General features: G+C 42.5%; 1 protein-coding gene across 13 annotated transcripts in view; it reads right to left on the bottom strand.

Annotated features, from left to right (window-relative positions):
- Positions 1-18,591, bottom strand: part of DLGAP1 (DLG associated protein 1) — a 320,351-nt gene extending 301,760 nt beyond the window's left edge. For 5 of the 13 annotated variants that reach the window (XM_060028724.1, XM_060028717.1, XM_060028719.1 and 2 more), the window contains exon 1: positions 12,905-12,997. In XM_060028724.1, the coding sequence (XP_059884707.1) occupies positions 12,905-12,997 (93 nt within the window). Of the gene's footprint in view, positions 1-12,418; positions 12,558-12,904; positions 12,998-17,634 lie in introns of those variants that run through there. The other 8 variants (XM_060028725.1, XM_060028718.1, XM_060028721.1 and 5 more) reach the window with 3 other exon arrangements.
- Between the last annotated feature and the right edge of the window lie 364 nt (positions 18,592-18,955).

The following is an 18,955-nucleotide window of genomic DNA, read 5'->3' as shown; positions in this document are numbered from 1 at the left end:
ATCTCTAGGGTCCATCCATATTGCCGCAAATGGCATTATTTCATTCTTTTTTATGGCTGAGTAATATTCCATTGTATATATGTACCACATCTTCTTTATCCATTCATCTGTGGATGGACGTTTAGGTTGCTTCCATGTCTTGGCTATTGTAAACAGTGCTGCTGTGAACATTGGGGTGTGTGTGTCTTTTTGAATTACGTTTTTCTCCAGATTTATGCCCAGGAGTGGGATTGCTGGATCATCTGGGGGAAAAGCTACCTAATTTTAAGGATATCATAATTTAAACTTGTTAGTAGCCCTTTATGTCTTTTGGGGACATGCTAAAAGCTAAGGACTTTTCTCCAGAGCAGGATGAACACAAACAACCCCCTCCTCAATTATTAAATTCACGAGTTCACGACCCCCTAGAGGCCATTCTTGGGGACTACATGTCCTATCTGTCCACAGTCGCAGGCTAAGAGCACTGAATTAGGTGGATGGGTGTGCCCTGCCTTCCTGCATCTGAGTTCTCCTCCACCCCATCCGACGGTCTTCTCAAGGTAGGGTTACTTCCAAAGTCAGTCAGATGTGCAAGCTCGTCACTTCTGCTTCTGGGCAGCCCCGGCATCATAAGTAACCTTCCCAAGATGCTCCAGGCCTGGAAACCCTCTTCCTCTGAGGGTCTGTATTAGAGAGCCCTGGCTTGTAAGCTTTTCTAGAAAGGCCTATTCTGGAAAGCAAGCTTTCCAACTGGCCTGCCACCAATGGCATTTTTCTGGCTTGTGGGGCTGAAGCAATCTCTTTCTAGTCCTCAAAGTTGGCCAAAGAACACTTGGTTTCAGAGAACAATGTGAGAAAATACGGCTTTTGACGTTTGGAAAGTAAACAAATGTGGCCAGACGGCATGTTTTTGGTAATACCGGTTACGTTAAAACAAGACTACAACGTACATGCTGGTTATTAGTCCATGAGATTACTGCCTCTTATCTAAGCAGGTGACTCTTATTTCCAACTCAGAATGGTGTGCTAAGTCTCTCATTGACACCCATCCATTGGTACATTGATTTTTTTCATGGGCAGCAGGAAGGTGCCCACTCTTCTCAGTGAATAGGGCTGAAGTAAACACTGTCCCCAAATAACCCGTAGTGAATACTCCAAGGGCCTCTCTAGAAAGCTCTTGCCATTTGGTCAAAGGCAGGAGAAGGTGAGGGATGCGGGAGTGCCTCAGGTAACGTGCAAACGGTACCTGTTGTCGGGGGAGGGGGGCCCGTCTGATTGGCACCAGCCGTGCGGCTGGCTGTAGCAGATAATACCATGCATCGCCAACTTCTGAATCCACTGGCACCCACCGGCAGCTCCCAGAGGTGCCACAACATTGTAATTTACAAATCACTGTGAGTAGGAGAAAATTTTGGCAGCCCTCTTTCATAAATGAGAATCACACGTGAGGGTTACTGTCCGAGCGAGAGCTTCGGCCCAAAGCTCAGAGTGTGAATGGAAGTGCTGTGCTGGGTACTGCCCGGGCAGCTCATGGTCAGTCGGGTACAAAAGGCAGAGTGGGAGCTGAGCAGGCTCCTTGGAGGGGCCAGCGCCAGGGCGGATGGGAAGATCCAGGGAAACACTGCGCGTTCTGCGCCCAGAGCAAGGCCCCGGGCATGGCAAGTCCTGAAAAATGGTGGGTGAGAATCTGGGCAAAATCCCAGGCTCGTTCTTGTGTTTCTAGTCAAAAATTAGTTGTGCTTTTTGAACGCTAGGTACTTTAAAGAATTTACTCTTCACAATAACTCGGCAAGATATTTTTCTAAAGGAAGAACTAGAAGATATGAGTGGTGAAGTGGTTTATTTGATGCCATTGTCGTGAGTAGGTGGCAGAAAACAGGCATTCCCACGGCAGCTGTCACCCGGGCGCCACCTGGTTCTGACACCTCTAAGCGCTGGGACATCACAACACGATGTTACCTTCTTGGGGCAAAGCCCAAATCTAGTAGAACTCAATATATTAAAATAGACAAGAAACAGCTAGAACCACGCAGTCCAGTAGAGCTTTCTGTAGTGACGGGCAGGTTTTATATCTTTGTTGTTCAATATGGTAAACGCCAGTCACATGTGACTACGGAGTACTAGAAATGTGGCTATGGTGACCGAGGGGCTGAATCTTTCCTTTTATTTCACTTTAATTAATGTAAATTTAAATAGCCACACGTGGCTGGTGGCTACCATATTGCACAGCACTGTGTGCTGAGACTCTTTGATTTGAAAGGAACCCTGGGGGCCACCTGCCCTCATTTCCCCAAATAGGGAAATTTCCTTCGCTCTGTCCCTGACATGTTCAGCCAGCCTCTCGTTACATATTTTTAATAACGAGAAGGTCTTCACCTTGCCTGGGATCCGATGGCTTTGTTAGGAAATATCTTCCTACCTAACAGTTGCCCCCTCAGGGGTATGAGCTGGGGATACAGTTGGGTTTTGGTGTGATAAACCCATCTGTTATTCCCTGGGGTTCTCTCCCGATTTGCTGTCCCTCTGCTCTTCTCGTGCCTGTGAACCATGGGTGCCCCAGCGGCATCTCAGTCCTCTGGGGGCACAGTGTGGTGGTCCCATCCTACCGGCCTGCTGCTGGACGAGCACACGATGCTACGTGGACGCTAGGATGGTTTCCCCACAGCAGGTTTGCTGTCTGCGCAAAGATTTCTTCTCAGGGCCTGGGCAGCCCCACTGCCTCCGGGGCGGGAAGCCTGGTTGCCTTTCCCCACACTGGTCTTTCCCTTTCCCACGTTTATGCAGTCACCTCTCCCAGAGTTCAGTGTGGGTCAAACAGGTGCTAAATAAATCTTGGTTGAATGAAAGATGTTGAGAAGGCTGTCCTCGTAAATGATTTAACAGAATTTTTCATTATACACTCACGATGTAGATAGCGCGAAGAGACTACATATTATGACAGTTGGGTGAAATCATCGCTGGTTGACTCTGAGAAGTACAGTGTTCAAAAACATCAATGAGATGAAATTGGTCTTGTTTAATTTTAGTGAGTTCTTTCATTTCTTAGTTACTTACCTGTCCCTGTGAAGTGAATAATTAACATTTCCTTCTTAGGCGTGGGGATATTTTATAAAATATTGAACCAAGAGAAAGTGGAGGCTGTGGAAACATTAAGACTGTATCCATTACTTTAAACGAACTTCATCTGGGCTTAAGCAAAGGGGGAGGGCATTAAATAAGGGCTTGCTAGAACACTGAATTCTCTGTGATGAGAGACATGTACATGAGGAAAAGTCCAACATGAGCTGAAAAGTAGGATATTAAGTTCTCCACGCCTTCCAGATTCGTAACTGAGTGTGGTACCTTTTATCCTGATGGATTTCAAAAGCCTGAGTGTTCTGTATGATCTATTATAGAAATTTAGTTTAAACTCTGCTAACATTCCCTAACAGCACTATTTATTGGATATCTGTAGCCCCCGGCCACCTTCAACTGATACACATGTGTCCTCTGCACTGGGTATTAATTACATGGCTTACTTGATTCAGTTATATAAGTAATTAAGAAGCATTCTAAAGGTTGACCTTTAGGGAAACATATCTTTTCCTTTGGACCTGTGATAATTTTAACGAAGAGTAAAGTTTGTGAACTCCCCAAATATTTAGTTAACAATTTGGGATGTGTGGAGCTCACGCACCCAGCAGAATTCTGGCTCAAAACATGCCTTGGAGATAACTATCTGGTATCCCCATAGGACAAAAGTATAAAGTCACACTGTTATAGAGAAATTGGGTTTGGGGATTCCTCGTTTCCTTCCTCACCGTTTCAGCGAAGTTAATTCTTGTAGAAGAAAACATCCCCAAATTAATACAAGCAAAGGATATTAAATGGGCAGACGGTTCTAATTGGGACATAACCTTATGGTGTTTTAATAACATTATAACTACAATCAGGTTGGCAGTCTCAAGGGATAAACTGTATTGTTTCTCACTGAAAAGAGAATAAGCACAACAGCTTTGAGTGATGGTTCTTTCATAGGCTGAGATGTAATTTTCCAGTTATATGGAACGATACTGTTCTACTCCAATTTACATTATACATTTGACTTTGCAAATGAATCTCATATGTTACTTTCTAACATGGCCACTTTCCAAACTACACCTAATCATAGAGGTAGAATCTGTTTTTTTAATTATAGTTAATCATTTAAAAAATTGTCATTAAAATAAACTCTCATTGAGAAACAATTCGTCAGGAAAAGATCAGAGGGAATATTTACCAAGCAGAGGCAGCATGGTACGATGGGAAGTGAACAGGTTGTGGAATCAGACGGATCAGGGTTTAAATCTCCATTCTGTCACTTACCAGCAATATAATCTTGGGCAAATTAATTACCTCCATTTTGTATAAAATGAGGGTGTGAACCGCTACCCTAGTAACTTCCAGAAATAGGGACAATATATGTTAAGCATAGGCCTATTGAAATTTCTCAGGAAATTATAGTCCTTCTTTTTCTCCCTTTTTTCTCCTTCTTCTCCTTCATCATTGACCTATGATCATTGCCATCGTTCATTAGCCCATGTGAGTACATCAAGCGTGTGATGAAGATGGGGAAGTGTTCAGTATGGTGTACGGGCTGAGCACTGGCCTGGGGCTGAAAGGCCTGTCTGCTCATAGAAAAGTCAGTCCCTCTCTCTGGGTCACAGCTGAGGAAAAGGAATGAAGGTGACATAAGAACTTGTCCGTTGGAGTCAAGAAGTGCTTTCATACTGTGAGCCAGTCAGGAACTCTTGGCACCCATGATCAGTTGTCGTTTTCAGGAAAGACAGGGCAGCTGGACTGCAGCCCGGGAGAGCTGCCGATTAAATTTGCCAAGCTTGGGACAGTTAACTGACATCTTCTGGACTTCATCAGGGTTTTCTGATTTTTCTGACTTGTCAAGAGTTGGTTTATCAAGAGTGGATACAGACTCCCCTCCTCTGCCCCATCCTGGTCCCTCCCATCCCTGTGTCTCCTCCCGCCCCCCCACCAGTCATTAAACTCTTCCTTAGCTAAGATCCGCTTAAGGAATGGGCAACAGATTTCAGACTGTGCTTTGGAAGCCCCCGCCCCCCCTTCAGGGAAACTTGGATGCAGGGCAGTGGATGGGAGGGAAGGGGATTTGGATGTGAATTCTCCTAGTCTTGCTTCAGTGTGAGCACTGCAGTCGTCTCTTGGTACCCAGGGACGCTCAAGTCCCTCCTTTGAAATGGTGCAGTATTTGCGTATAACCTATGCATATCTTCGTGTACTTTAAATCATCTCTAGATTACTTATGATACCTAATACAGTGTAAATGCTCTGAAAATAGTTGTAAATGCAATGGAAATGCTACGGAAATAGCTGCTGGCACAAGGCAAATTCAAGCTTCCGTTTTGGAACTTTCTGAAATTTATTTACTTTTCTAATATTTTCCATCTGCAGAACCCATGAATACAGAGTGGGGACTGCTTTCTGTTTAATATATTCTGCTTTATATGAACAAGGAATTCCATGGTTAAAAATGTCAAAAGCACTGAGCTAACTGTCCTTTGAAGTTCTTTCCCATACTTGTGTTGACTGTGCGTGTTCAGTTCACAAAGAGGAAAGCCTTAACGAGATGTACTTTCTAGAAAACTTAGCAACAGACTAAACCAAAACCACATTAGACCCAGTGCCTAGAGTGGAAAAAGCAGGGAGCAGGGCTGGTGGCAGAACTTCTTGAGTAGACAGAACACCAAGATCAATGACGATCTCATGCTCCATGATAGAGGACCGCTAACAGGTGGGGTGAGAGGACTGAGGAAGACACCCACCCCCCTCTCTACAACCGAAGAGCCAAGGGGATGCTGGTTAATCTCTCCAGGCCTCAGTCTCCTCAGCTGTAAACATGGTTTTGGGAGAGTTTCCAAATTCTATAATGTAACTATAGAATTATAGAATTCCAAATTATAGAATAAAATAGCTAAGCCCGATTCTCCTTTGCTCAGTAAGGTGTGGAGGAAGGGAACGAGTATAATTAATGTCATGTGTCTGATTTCTAAGGGTCATTTCAGTGAGGTCAGTGAAGGCTGGTATTATGGCCTTGCCTAGCTGAGTGCAGTCTTCCAGGGAGTTCCATGACACCACCCTGGGAGATTTGGGGGTGCTGATGATGGGTGACATAGGAGACAGAGCAAAGACAGGCCAGACAGTGAAACTCTATAAGCAAGGCCAGTTTGGAGGAGGAACGTGGAAGTAGTTTCACATTTCCTATCACAGAATAGCCATAGGAATTGGTCACCTAGATTTACCAATAGAATCTAAGAAACAGCTGTTGGCTTTGGGATTTTTTTTTTTTTTAAAGCAGCGTGAAAGTCAAAATAAACGTTTTTAAAGAAGCAGGAAAGCTCATCTGAGACATTTTTGACGGATTGTTCAGCTCATGAGATCAGCTGGCGTGAAATAAAATGTTTCTCTTACTGGGCAGTGATTGCCTAAGTCAGATACGGCAAAGGGACCCACACGGTAATTGTTGGCCTGTAGATCGGATTTTTCATAAGCGTCACCGCACAGCCGTCACAGAGAGTTCTTGTTTCTAGTGGCTTTGTTCACCTCCTTTGTGAAAGCCTTAGAGAGAAGGCAGCAAGCAGGAAAATCAGCTATTTATAGGCGTTTTTGACTAAAAGTGTCTGCTCAGCGTGCCATGAAATACTTCCAAGAGGTGGGAGAACAGGAAACAATGTCAAATCCACGAGAAGCCTGGAGGAGTGTGACGGGGGGAAGATTTTACAGGGGAATCATTTTCAGAAAGCTCAGGTTCATTTGCAAACAAATGACAGTTACTTGCACTGACACCCCCTGAGTTACCGAAAAGCCAGCTGAACTTCTACTAGTTAGGAGAGAAGAAGAAGAAGAAGAAAAAAATGAATTATCCAAGGATTACAAGTAGTCGGGATCCTTTAAGGGACTTAAAAGGGGCGTCTCTCTGTATGTATTTACTGCTGGGGGCCGCCAGTCAGACCGATGTCTGTAGTACAGCTGGGGCCAGCAGGTGGCCTGTGATGGGGCTGGCGTCTGAGAATGAACAGGAGTGATCAGGGACTTTAGACAGGAGCGAAAAAGAGTGATGGACAAGGACCTATTGTCATCCGCCAGCAGCGGTAGAAGAACTCCCACGCATTGAAGCTGCCTTGGTAGAAACACTCAACAGAGACCCAAGAAAGGAGGTGAGCGGATAGCCCCATAGCTGTTGCTCTTAATTAGACTTGCCCTGTGGACTTCCCAAAGCTGCCTGGAATAAGGCAGCAGGTCTTGACAGACTTAGGATCTGAAAATAAAAGCAGGTTTTGTCTAAACACACACGAAAGCTTGAGGAGGCCAGAAAAATTGTGTTCCATTAGCAAATATGGAGCCGTGGGGGAAAACCTGACCCACAGAAGCTGAGCTATCAAAAGATTGACCCTTTGTGATCTTTTCATCTGCAGACAAAAGCTTTATGTGTTTAGTTGGCACATGGGGTGAGGAAGCCTTAAATCTACATTGTGATGAAGACTTGTCATCCGACATTGGGAGACTGCTTTCCTTTCCCAGAATCGGATGTGTTCAGGCTAACCTTGGTGTAACGAAAGTTCGATCAAGCAAAATGTAACAGAAAAAGTGGTACATGAAACACGTGAAGAAGCAGTGAAGCATGCTAACATCTGAGGATTTGTAAACTCAAAACATTTCACATTATAGTTTTTACTTCTTTCCCAAATTTGAAATGAAATATTTTTCTGAGATCTTAACAAACACAAGAGTCATATCATTATGCCCATTTTGCGGATATGGAAATGGAAGTACTAAGTAGAGGGAGCCCAAAGCCATGTGGGAGGTCAGTAGTGATAGGAAAGCCAATGTTTTCATCTGTTAGACTCTACTGCCCCCTTCAGTAAATACAGTTATGAATCTAGTCTGATAGCTCCCTAGCATCAGGTTCAAGTGTGGTCCTTACATTGATCTCTGTACTGGACTCATCCCCGATCTACAGAATCAGAATCTCTTGGATCGATGCCACAAATCCTCATTTTATAGACACCCTCAAGGTGGTTCTTGCACACACAAAGTTAAGGAACTATTGCCCTAAATATTCAATGATAGAGCAAGTGGCCACACACATACATGACTACGCCTGCAGACGAATGTAGTATTGTGCTCAATTTTTACCCTCACGGATGCCACTATATAACGTTTCATACAGCATTTTCAACTTTAGAGCTAGATCTTCTATGTTCTCACTTTTGAATTTCAAAAGCAATAACCAAGAGATCAACCTGTAGCCCTTGATATCTCCTATGCATTATTTGTTTCACATTTTCTAGACTTACCCTGATTTAATATATTTGTTCCCATTATCCCAATATAGCATGTCCTATGTGTCACATATTACACACACACACACACACACACACACACACACACACACACACACTGCTTTGAAAAATATTGTTACAGCTATGTTCATAATTTTTATCCTAGGAAAGTGAGGTGAGAGGTGAGAGGAGCTGGCTGCCAAGATAGTGGAAGATGCCAGAAAGAAGTATGTCATCCTCACAATCCAGTCCCAGGGCTCTGAGTGTAATGACTAGAGATTACACACCCGAACTTGGAGCAATTTTGCTCACTTTGTCCTCCGTCGGTACAGGGTTTCCTTATAATAAAACCATTGGGATGCAGGAGGGATCGACAGGGATAACAGGAGAAACAGACCCATTTCTTTTACTTAGAAGTTAAAAATCGTACCCTGCCATTTGTAACCCCAGAATTACGAACTTCAGGTCATTATTTCGTTAACAACTGTCTTCATCTCTTGTGAACCTTTTAAGCCAAAACCATGCTTCAAATCTCATTTTCAGATCAGTTCTTTGCCTCCTTGTACCTTGACCCCACTGCCTTAAATGGATGGAGTAAGAAAGGATGAGTTCGTCTTTGAAAAGAGCCTTAAAAGTTTTCATAGATGTGAAAGACATAGTGGGAAAAAGAACGGGGCTGTAGCTGGGCAGTTAGTGTGCTAGTCTCAGCCTGCCACTGATGAGATGACTCACCTTTGTCAGTCAAGGTATTTCCTTAGGGTTTATTTTTCCCACTTTTAGAGAGAGTAGGTTGGACTAAATAATCTCAAACAGTTGTTCTGTAAGGGGATTATTAGGTGAGAAATAGGTAGGTGGAAAGATGCTACGCCCACCTTCCAGGGAAGAGTTTGTGAAGGAGAAGGTATCGCGGATGGCCTTGCAATGAGGAGGTTCAGGAACGCTGAAACCATCATTTTTCTGAAAAACAGAAAATAAAGCCTGCCTGCTTCTTTAATTACACACCTTAAAGTTTGAGAGACTTGGAGAGTGTAATCAGCGAGGAGTTTGACAATCCTGCAAGTATATAATTAACAGTGGTTAAAAAAAATGAGAGGAACAGAAGTCATTTCCTTTCATTGTTGTCGGATGTCTCTTTGTTTGAAAGGAATTGATCCTTACACTAAGGAAGCAGGACCCCCCCTAGCTGGTTCATACTAGCGGTCTGAGATTTAAAATAATCGCTTTAAAAGCAAGGCAAGGTGTTTTTTTAGCAGGATCTATGAAGAGTCTGTTTCCCCACTTTATAGTCATTCTTCTTTCGTGGACTTTGTGAAATGGTACGTTTGAAATAGATCTTACGTCATGAATCAGATGTCAAAGAAAGCGTAAGTATAAATGCATATTTTAGAAGTACGGGTACAGGAATGCCTGTGCAGATGTAACGTGTATATATGGACCTGGACACATGCGTACAACATACAGTAACTCTAGACTCCACATAACTCTGCTTCCTCGACAGCTCTGTGATAGCACAAGCCTGAATTTTGTAGGAAGTTTCCAAATTCTGGGAGAACAAGGAGTAGAAGCTCCAACTGGTAGAGAAGAGTGGCAATGTACATGAAAGGAAAGGTATACTTACCTAGAAAGCCCATTTTGTGAGTGTAATTAGAAGTCTATTTTAGAAATGGAAACAAGGCAGGGAATATTGCTAACCTTTAACAGATGGAAAAAACCAATTTTTTTTTTTACAAGATAATCGTTTATATTAAACTTAAAAGATCAGAGAACCAGAAGAGGTCATTCCTTGGTCATATGAGTGTTCCCCAAGAAATAAAAGTGTTAAACAATATAAGTAAGAAATTGGTCACGGCAAATGAAGGAATGAGCTGGTGGGCCTCTCCTTACACTCTATTCCCTCCTTTACCTTTGCTAATTGTTTAACAGTAATTAGCTCTTTATCTTTACCTTTTAATTACAAACAGGATTGGGCTGAAGGAGAAGAAATCATTCACTGAAAAAAATTAAAGCCCCCCCCCCCGTTACCGTGGTTTCTGTCCAAGAATTTATTAAAACACTTAAATATGCATTTACAAAACTTGAGTAAAATGTTTTTTCCCTGTGTCCTAATGTGTTCCTAATGGCAGCTAGGGACACAGCCTGCTGGTTGGGGATGAGGAGAGATGGTTTTTAGAAGCAGATAAGTGAACCGTTGTTGTGAAGTCCCAAATGCATGTTATTTTTATCCAACGGGAAAACGTACGGATTCAAAGTTTCAAACGAGTAACATAAATCATAGTAAGGTCTTATAACTCCTTATGGATTTCAGTAATAGTAACCTGATTTGACCTGAAAAGGCCAAGTTTTTTTTTCTCTACCAAGCTATCCTGGCAAATGACAGAAAAAAATCTGACTGTTAGAGGTACTACAGTTTGAACCGTATGAAGTTTCTGATTTCAGCTGTTTGGAACAATAAAGATGGGATTTTTCCATGATTCAACTCACCAATGAGCACCGTAGTCCACCAAGAGAGGTTGTTGCTTTTGAATTTAAAACTAAAATGGTAAAAAACCTAGTCTAACCACCGAGTCAAAGCCAGCTGGCCATACTGCATATATATTTTAGTGACCCCTATAAAACCGTAAGCAAAAAACCAATGTGTTCTACCATTCACAAATCACGTCTGTGTTAGGTCATGTAAAGGCATGATCTCAAATGGACCAGAGATTATGGGTGAATGATTCTTTACTGAATGGTAAATATTTACCCTGGGCTCTTGTATTTAATTTTCAACCAAGCAAACTGTCCTCTAAGGAGAATGGAGAAAGAGGAGATAAAGTCCACTGGCCACTAAGTGATCCAAAGCTGGTTTTTCTTTTTTTACTCTGTGCTAAGCAATGCTATACTTTCCATGAGTCGATTGGACTCTGTGGGATCTGAAAGTCTGTGCCATGAAACCTTTGATTGGGGCTAACCAAGCACTTTTGGTATAGCTGAAAATGTCTTTAGCATAATGAAACTGCAGACCAAGAATAATAAAGTTTAACAACTTTCAGGAAGGATGTTTCATCTTTCTTTTACTACCACTGACTCTTTCTGGACCCCTGCTTTCTCAGAATATTTTGCCAATTGTCTCCCCTGCCCAATACTGGGATCTGAGTAACAGAGAGAATTATAGAGAATCAGAGAGAGAATTACCAGAATCACTGATTCTACATTCAAAGTAGGATCAGGCAGAAGTAACCTCATTTTTCTATCAAGAAAGAGGGACATCTCTACTAAGATATCAGGGAAAAAATAGGGAGAAGATTGTACAAGCCAAATAGGAAATAGATTCAAGAATCTTGAAACTTTTTGCCGGATTATTAAGGCAATTTAAATTGAAAATAAAGAAAATCGTCAATGTGGTTAACTTTTTTTTTTTTATAAAAGGCAGCAAGGAAACATCACAGTAACCAAAGTCACTTAGCAGAACTGCTCAGCACTGTCACACATTTCACATAAAGTAGTTTTTTAAAAACTGATTTAACATCATTTAAATTGTTCTAAAATAAGAGGAAGGAAAACCTCAGCTGGGGAAAGAAAACCCCACTGGGCAAAGGCTGACATAATTTTGAACAAAATTTTGAAAAATAGTTGTACCTGCATTGAAAAAATAACTCTGGGTTCATGCTTGTTATGAATGATTCTTCAGTGATCTTTTGTGGAGTCTTATTTAACCAACAGGGGAAAAAAAGCCACAAGAAAATCCACAGAAACGCAAACCATCCAGAAATTTTACTTTTGCAAAGGAACAGTAAGCATTCAGGATTCTTGCCATGGAAAACAACGGATCACATTTCAACCATTAAGACGCACAATGTCCTCTCATGGCATCCAGCACCTTAGATCCTCTGTCAATTAAAGATTCTACGCAGCCCCTTGCAGACACAGATGTGTAGGTATCTGATGTGTCTACCTGTTTTCTTACCATCTGTACACACATCAGATTTTAGCCCTTTCAGTTGTGCTAGCCATTATTTAGAGAAAAAATAAAATAACAAAAACTCCCCCCCCACACAAAAAACCCCTCCCACCTAAACAAACAACACACTATCACCAAATACAAAGTAATAAAAGAGTTGTACTCAGACCTGGCCAGTCCTTCCATTTCTTGAAACTTGCACACAAACTGAAGAAACCCACTCAGCCTTAAAAAGGTCGATCATTTTGCTCTCCTAAAATTGCATCTCTGAGGGTGCCTGCTTTCTTGTCCGTCTTGTGCGCGCGCTCTCTCTCTCCCTCTCTCTCCCTCTCTCTCCCTCTCTCTCTGTGTCTCTCTCTCTCTCTACTTTTACCGAAGAGCTTTGTTTCCTTTTTCCTGTGTCTGCTGCTGGATGAATGCAAAATACACGCATTTGAAGGGATTTTTTTTTTTTTAAGGCTAACAGTTGGAGATCTAAAATCTTGCTCTTCTGAATAGCTTATTATGCCAGTCACTCAACACTCACTTTACGTAAAGAGGCATATACGGAACCAAGAATCCTGCTTTCTTAAAGCGAAAACAAATCAACAACCAAAACCCCCTTGACTCCTTTGACCCCCTTCCTATTTTATTTTACTTAACGATGAGCACTTACCCTGAGGTGTGCCATAAATGCTCTATTCCAAATATACAAAAGCCAACCACATCTCAACTGAGAATTAAACACTTTCAATGTCTTCAAATCCATGTCTCTGCTCCAAATCCTGATACAGAAAGTCACTGGCAGCGGTACAGTAGTTCTAAACAGCAGACATCTGATTCTTGACATTTAAAAATAACAATATTGGAAAAAAAAAAAAAGGGAGTCTTTTAAAATTAACTACAAACAGCTTGTGAGGAAGCACATCTCACCAATTGACTGTATTAACTGGAACTTGCAATGATTTCAAGCTACAGTATTTTATTTTTAAATCAATGTCAGACGGAGACCCAATACCTACAGACGTCTCATGTGCTGTATAATCGTGGCAATGGCCTAAGTGAAATGATTTCTAAGTGATAATTCTACAAAGAGCAGATCAGAACTTTTTAGTATTTAGAATTCCAGTATTGGTGAATATTAACCTATGCTCAGTCAAATTAAACTCGGGACATTCCAGCCATTCCATTGCTCATCTGAGATGGGTCACATTTCATGGACATGCATTCTTAACTGTGTGCACCCAGAGGAGGTCAAATGAATGCATACATTTGCTACAGAATAAAACAAATATTAAAATGAAAAAAATGCATTTATTTCTATTTCTGAAGCACATTACAGACTCAGACCCACAGTCAAGTTTTAGCTCTCCCAGTGACTATCCGTGAGTTCTTGGACAAATGATTTCAGCTTTTGTGCCTCAGTTTTGTCATCCATAAAATTGGAGTAAATAGTAATACTAATTTTACAAAGGCGTTTTGGGTACTAACTGAGCTGTTGTATGACTTCTGGAACATAATAGGTATATAGGATATGTCGCTTCCTCCCTCTGTTTTATATTTGTAAGGGGTAGGGATCAGGTGTAAATGGAGACATCCAGGCTTTGAAGGCAGACAAATCAGGTTTGACTCTCTGTGTTGCCATGTACTAGCTGTGTATCCTTGGGCAAGTGACTTAATCTAATTTACTAAATCTCAGTTTCTTCAACTATAAAATACCTCATAGAGTTTCAGAGAGCAAATTAGATAACATCGGAAAAGCATCTACTTTAAGCATGTATTAAATGGTAGCTCCAGGCTTTACAGCTCTTGAAAATGGCTCTAATTAGTGCTCTGCATATGTAACTTAGGAGTTTGAAGACGTGGACTGAGATCCCAGGCCTTCTTGACCAAGTGCCTTACTTTATAGTAGAAGAAGGAGACCCGGAGAGCTGAAATGATGGTTCTAAGCCCTATCATTAGTGAGTGATCACCAACTAGTTAGCGGCAAATAGGAACTAAAACATAGACCCTCTTATTTAAAGTTCAATGCTTTGTCCACTAAACTTTGTGACATTGAAATCAAACACTTTTGTACATCCAGTTTCAATATTAGTTGATAATTAAAGCAATACAACTGGAAAAAAAAAAGAACCTATTTGTTCCCGAATTTGCTTCTAAGAATGAGCTTATAAATGAAATTATTCTACAGGAGCTGACAGGGACTGGCTAAACCTATCTTCCTAAGGGGAGCTTCTGCAGGACATAGGCTCTCCCTTCCCTATAAAGCAAGAAGAGAGCTGGAAGGACGTCCAGTTCTTAGGAGTCTCCCATCTTCTCTCTCCCCTTGTGAATGTCCAGCTTCTTCCTCCCTTTCTTTATATGAGCTCTTCATCTCAGCGCACTGGTTGGAAAGCACACACTGCTCTACATTTAGTTTATTTATTAAACATACTATGTCCCCACTTTGAAATACAGGATTTTTTTTTCAGTTTGAAAGTCTTGCACAGAATAGGAGCTCAATAAATGTCAGTATTTGCTAAAGAAGACATGACTTGGAGCTCAGTTTATATTTCAAGTGTTGAACTAGCATGTCTTAGAGTTAATTATTGCTCAATGAAGAACAGAAAATATTACAATTTTTTCAGTCTTTCAGTAACTCCAGAATTAAAGACAAAGGTGCTTCTGGTATCAAGTCAGATTAGCTATTACTCTCGGGAGGAAGGGAAGGAAATGGGATTGAGGAGGGTACCTGTGTGATCCATTGTAATTAATGTTTTATTTCTCTAGCTGGGTGATGTATAAGTGGGTATTTATTTTTTTCTTCATATCTTTCTGTAAGCCTCAAATATTTCATTAAAAACAACTAGCTTAAGTGGGAAGCAGCCTCATAGCACAGGGAGATCAGCTTGGTGCTTTGTGACCACCTAGAGGGGTGGGATAGGGAGGTGGGAGGGAGACGCAAGAGGGAGGGGATATGGGGATATATGTATACGTATAGCTGATTCACTTTGTTATACACCAGAAACTAACACAACATTGTAAAGCAATTATACTCCAATAAAGATGTTTAAAAAAAAAAACTAGCGTAAAAGAAGGCAAACAATTTGAAAATAAAATTTCCAAATCTTTATGGGATCCAATAATGCTACTATACTAAATCCCATACTTAAATCTTCAAGCTTTCATTCTTATTTTACTGAAGAACTTGAATAATAATACGTTTACTTTAAAGATTTGTTTTCCTCCTTGCTCACCATTTCATGTCCTTGATTCCGGAGTTGTGCTGGGGTGTTTTGGAAAGAGCTATTTTGCATCAGATAGATCTAAGTCTAAAACTCAGTTCTACAACTTACTGGCCACATAGCATTACGTCACTCGATATTTCTAAGCCTCGGTTTCCTCTCTTGCAAAAACTGAGAGTTATTATCTGTAGCTCTCAGGACTATTATGAGGATTAAATGAAATAACAAATGTGAAAATGTTTGCTGCAGTATCTGGTACATAGTAGATTTTCAGTTAATATCATTTTCCTTCTTCCTTTCCTTATCCTTCCACTTTTCACCACTACTTGAGCTTTTAACTTCAAAAAGGTTATAAAAAGGAAAGGAAAATGAACTTAAGGTAGGAAGCAGGCAATTATGCTAGTATCATGAAAGCATTTTGTTACTAACAAAGGCTGGTCCTAGATCCAGGTACAGTATCCTTTTAAATTAGATATTTCTTATCCAATCTCATCACTACTTATTAAAGTTCAAGTTTTTTTTTAAAAAATTGAATGTTTTGTTTTTGCCGCTAGTCACAAAACCTTCATAGACAAAAATGTATCCTAGGTTTTCTATCTCATTACACATCCTTTCTTCAAGACAGATATTTTATCAAAATACTTTATTCTCAATAGTGGATGAGATTTATGTGCTTAAAGAATTGCTAAAGCTTTCAGTTGTAACCCTTGTATTGGTCTTCTCTATAAGTTAAGAGACTTGGGTTCTGGCCCTACCTCTGCCACATACTAACAGTATGACCCACTAGGCCTTTCCCTTTCTTTGAGTCTAGATTTTTACATGCTAAATGGACGAAAAGGTTGGATTCGATGATCCCTTTAGCTCTAAAATTCTGTTAGTGGTTCTTGATGACTTAATTAACACATGTAACAAGATTACAGTAAATTAAACGATGCCACCTTCAGTAGGAAATACTGTGTTGTTTGTGAAAACTATCCACACAGTACTGGCCTCTTCTGAACTCTGGGAATGGGCTCTGGCACTGTCCTTGTCCAGTGACTGCCATTGATTGTCCAGTGACTGCAATATGTTCAGGGCTTGGTGGAGGCATTCCCAAGGGAGTCAGCTTTGTCAGAAGAAATCCAAAGAGAGCAACAAGATGAATGTCTTGGTGGAAGACTTTTTCTCTTGCATTTATTCTTAAGAGTGGGAAATGATTATGTCATGATTTTATAGTTCAGTGAAACCTTTTTTAAAAAGATGAGGATAGCAAGGGAGGGCAGAGAAAGACACTTTGAAAAGGAAAACTATGAGGATCCCTCTTATGGAAGGTTGTGTCTTGGGAAAAATGACAATACTAGAAGGAGGAGGTAGGGAAGAAAAAGACTCTTCCCCTGATATTATTATCCAGGTGAAATGTGTTTTAAGTGGATTGGAGGACAGCAGGAAAAATAGGAGACCCTGGAAGGTGAGGAGCGGCCTTGGGTCTGTACGTGTGTGGGATTTACATTCTGACACTAATTGTATTTTATTGTGCAGATGCTTCCCCTTCTTTTCCTCCTCTTCTCTGTTGCCCTGGGTCTCTGGAGCTGTGCCTGTCAGGTCCCCAGACTGTCTCCATCTCCACCTCCTCAGGGCGTAGGGCATCACCCCGACTCCCTGTGCTCTGGGGGGTGGGAACTTGGGTAGGAGTGTGATTAGTGTTGGTGGTGGTATGAAAATTGCTGTGGTGAAGAGGTAGATTAATTTTTCCAAACTAATAGCTTCAGACAGAATTTAAAATAATAATAATAATTTTAAAAAACTGAATAGATCTAATTAAACTCTTTCCAGAATTCCAAAGATCATTGTTGACTTTTGTAAAAAGGTGGATTTATTTTAAAATTCTGTGTAAACTCCCCTTTTCTCTCCTCCCTATCCCACGATCCTTCGGACAAAAGAGGAACACAAAACATTAATAACTTCTTGCCTTTAGGTGGGCGTGCTTTTCAAAGCACTTTTATATCTAGTATCTCAAGATAACTGGATGAGGTTGCTAGCAGGCTTGTTTCCTGACAGGAGCCCTCCGCCCCAGAAATGCTAAGTAATTCGCTCAGGTTCATATAGGCAATTCATAGTAGAGCCAAGACTAGGACCCAGGAGGAAATACCACACAATCAGCAGGTACAACACGTAAGCATCCATCCCTCCACATAAATGGTACCTGAAGGTACTGGCAGGAACGTTCCTGTTGACACGACTCTGACTTCACCATGGCCTGGTCCATGTTAACCGAGGCTTTCTGGTAAACCTCTCGGGCTCGACTCACGGTCAGCGTGGAGGACCAGGCGCTCTTCTTCAGCAGCGGCGCGTCTAGGGTGACGGGCAGGTTGGCACAGGTGGTGCACTTGACATCGTTGTTACTCCGGGAGGCCTTCACAGCCTGCTCGCTGATGGTGTTGTAGGCCTCCATGAAGTACTGGGAGGCCGAGCGGTCGGGGCACCTGCCCATGGTCATCACGCCCGAGGGGGCGTGGTAGATGCACATGTCGCCGTCGAGGTTGTCTTCGGAGCTCCACCAGCCCGGGGAAGCGTTGTTGCGGGGCTTGGGCTCGGGGCGGCGCTCCTTGCTCTTGCTGCGCTTGCCGTACCTCACGGTCTGCGTCTCGTCGGGGCTGGCCTTGCCCCCGTTGACGCTGCCCTTGGACGGCCCCTCCAGGGAGTGCGATTTGGTGAAGAGTTTCTGGACCGAGTGGACCAGGTGGCGGATGCGGCCGGGGCTATCGCTGCGGTGCTCCACGGCCGTGCGCTTGTACTGCAATGTGTGGTAGCCATCCCTGTTGAGAGGCAGCTGCCTCTCAAACTGGTCCAGGAGGTTGGCGGGGATGCGGTTGGCCTTGGTGGCCAGGGTGCGAGGCACCAGGGCGCACTCGTCCTTCAGCTCCTGCTGCGAGGTGTAGTGCCGGCGCGGGAAGGTGCTGCTGGCCAGCGGGTCGCTGAAGGGGCCCACGCACTCGGCCTGGAAGGAGGTACGCTGAGTGTAGTAGGGGTGGTCGGCCGGGTGGTGCTCCACGGGGCTCAGCAGGTATGGCTTGCGGTCTGCGTGGTGCGACAGCGAGTCACAGGCCGAATCGCAGGTGACTCCGTGGTGATGGCTGCGGCTGCCCGATAACCCTTTCATCGCTGATGGGGCGCAACCACGGGGGTCATGGACACCCGGTGGTTAGGTTCCAGACCCGTCTCCCGCAAGGCCCTGGGGGAATGAAGGAGAGGGGGACAATGGTTAACGCTTCACTTGGTCAGTAGATGTTGCTCTCTTTCCACGTGTGTCTGCTACTGAGTTGGTTTTCTGGCAGAACTCATGACTCTCCCTAAAAGCAGCTTTAATGCATTGTTGGAAAAGCCCTGTTACCTCTGTAGGCCGGGAAAGCCCATGCCAGTCCTATAGGAGAGACAGTAGGGGTGAAAACTAGTAAACCCGGAAAAGAACGTATAGAAATGCTGAACTATTTTTAAGTGACTTGGGAGAAAAACTGCCCCTCCCT

The sequence above is a fragment of the Delphinus delphis genome, chromosome 13 (assembly GCF_949987515.2).
Source record: "Delphinus delphis chromosome 13, mDelDel1.2, whole genome shotgun sequence".
Classification (NCBI taxonomy): domain Eukaryota; kingdom Metazoa; phylum Chordata; class Mammalia; order Artiodactyla; family Delphinidae; genus Delphinus; species Delphinus delphis.
Note: the sequence above shows the minus strand (reverse complement) of the source record. Positions and strands in the feature narration are given on the sequence as shown.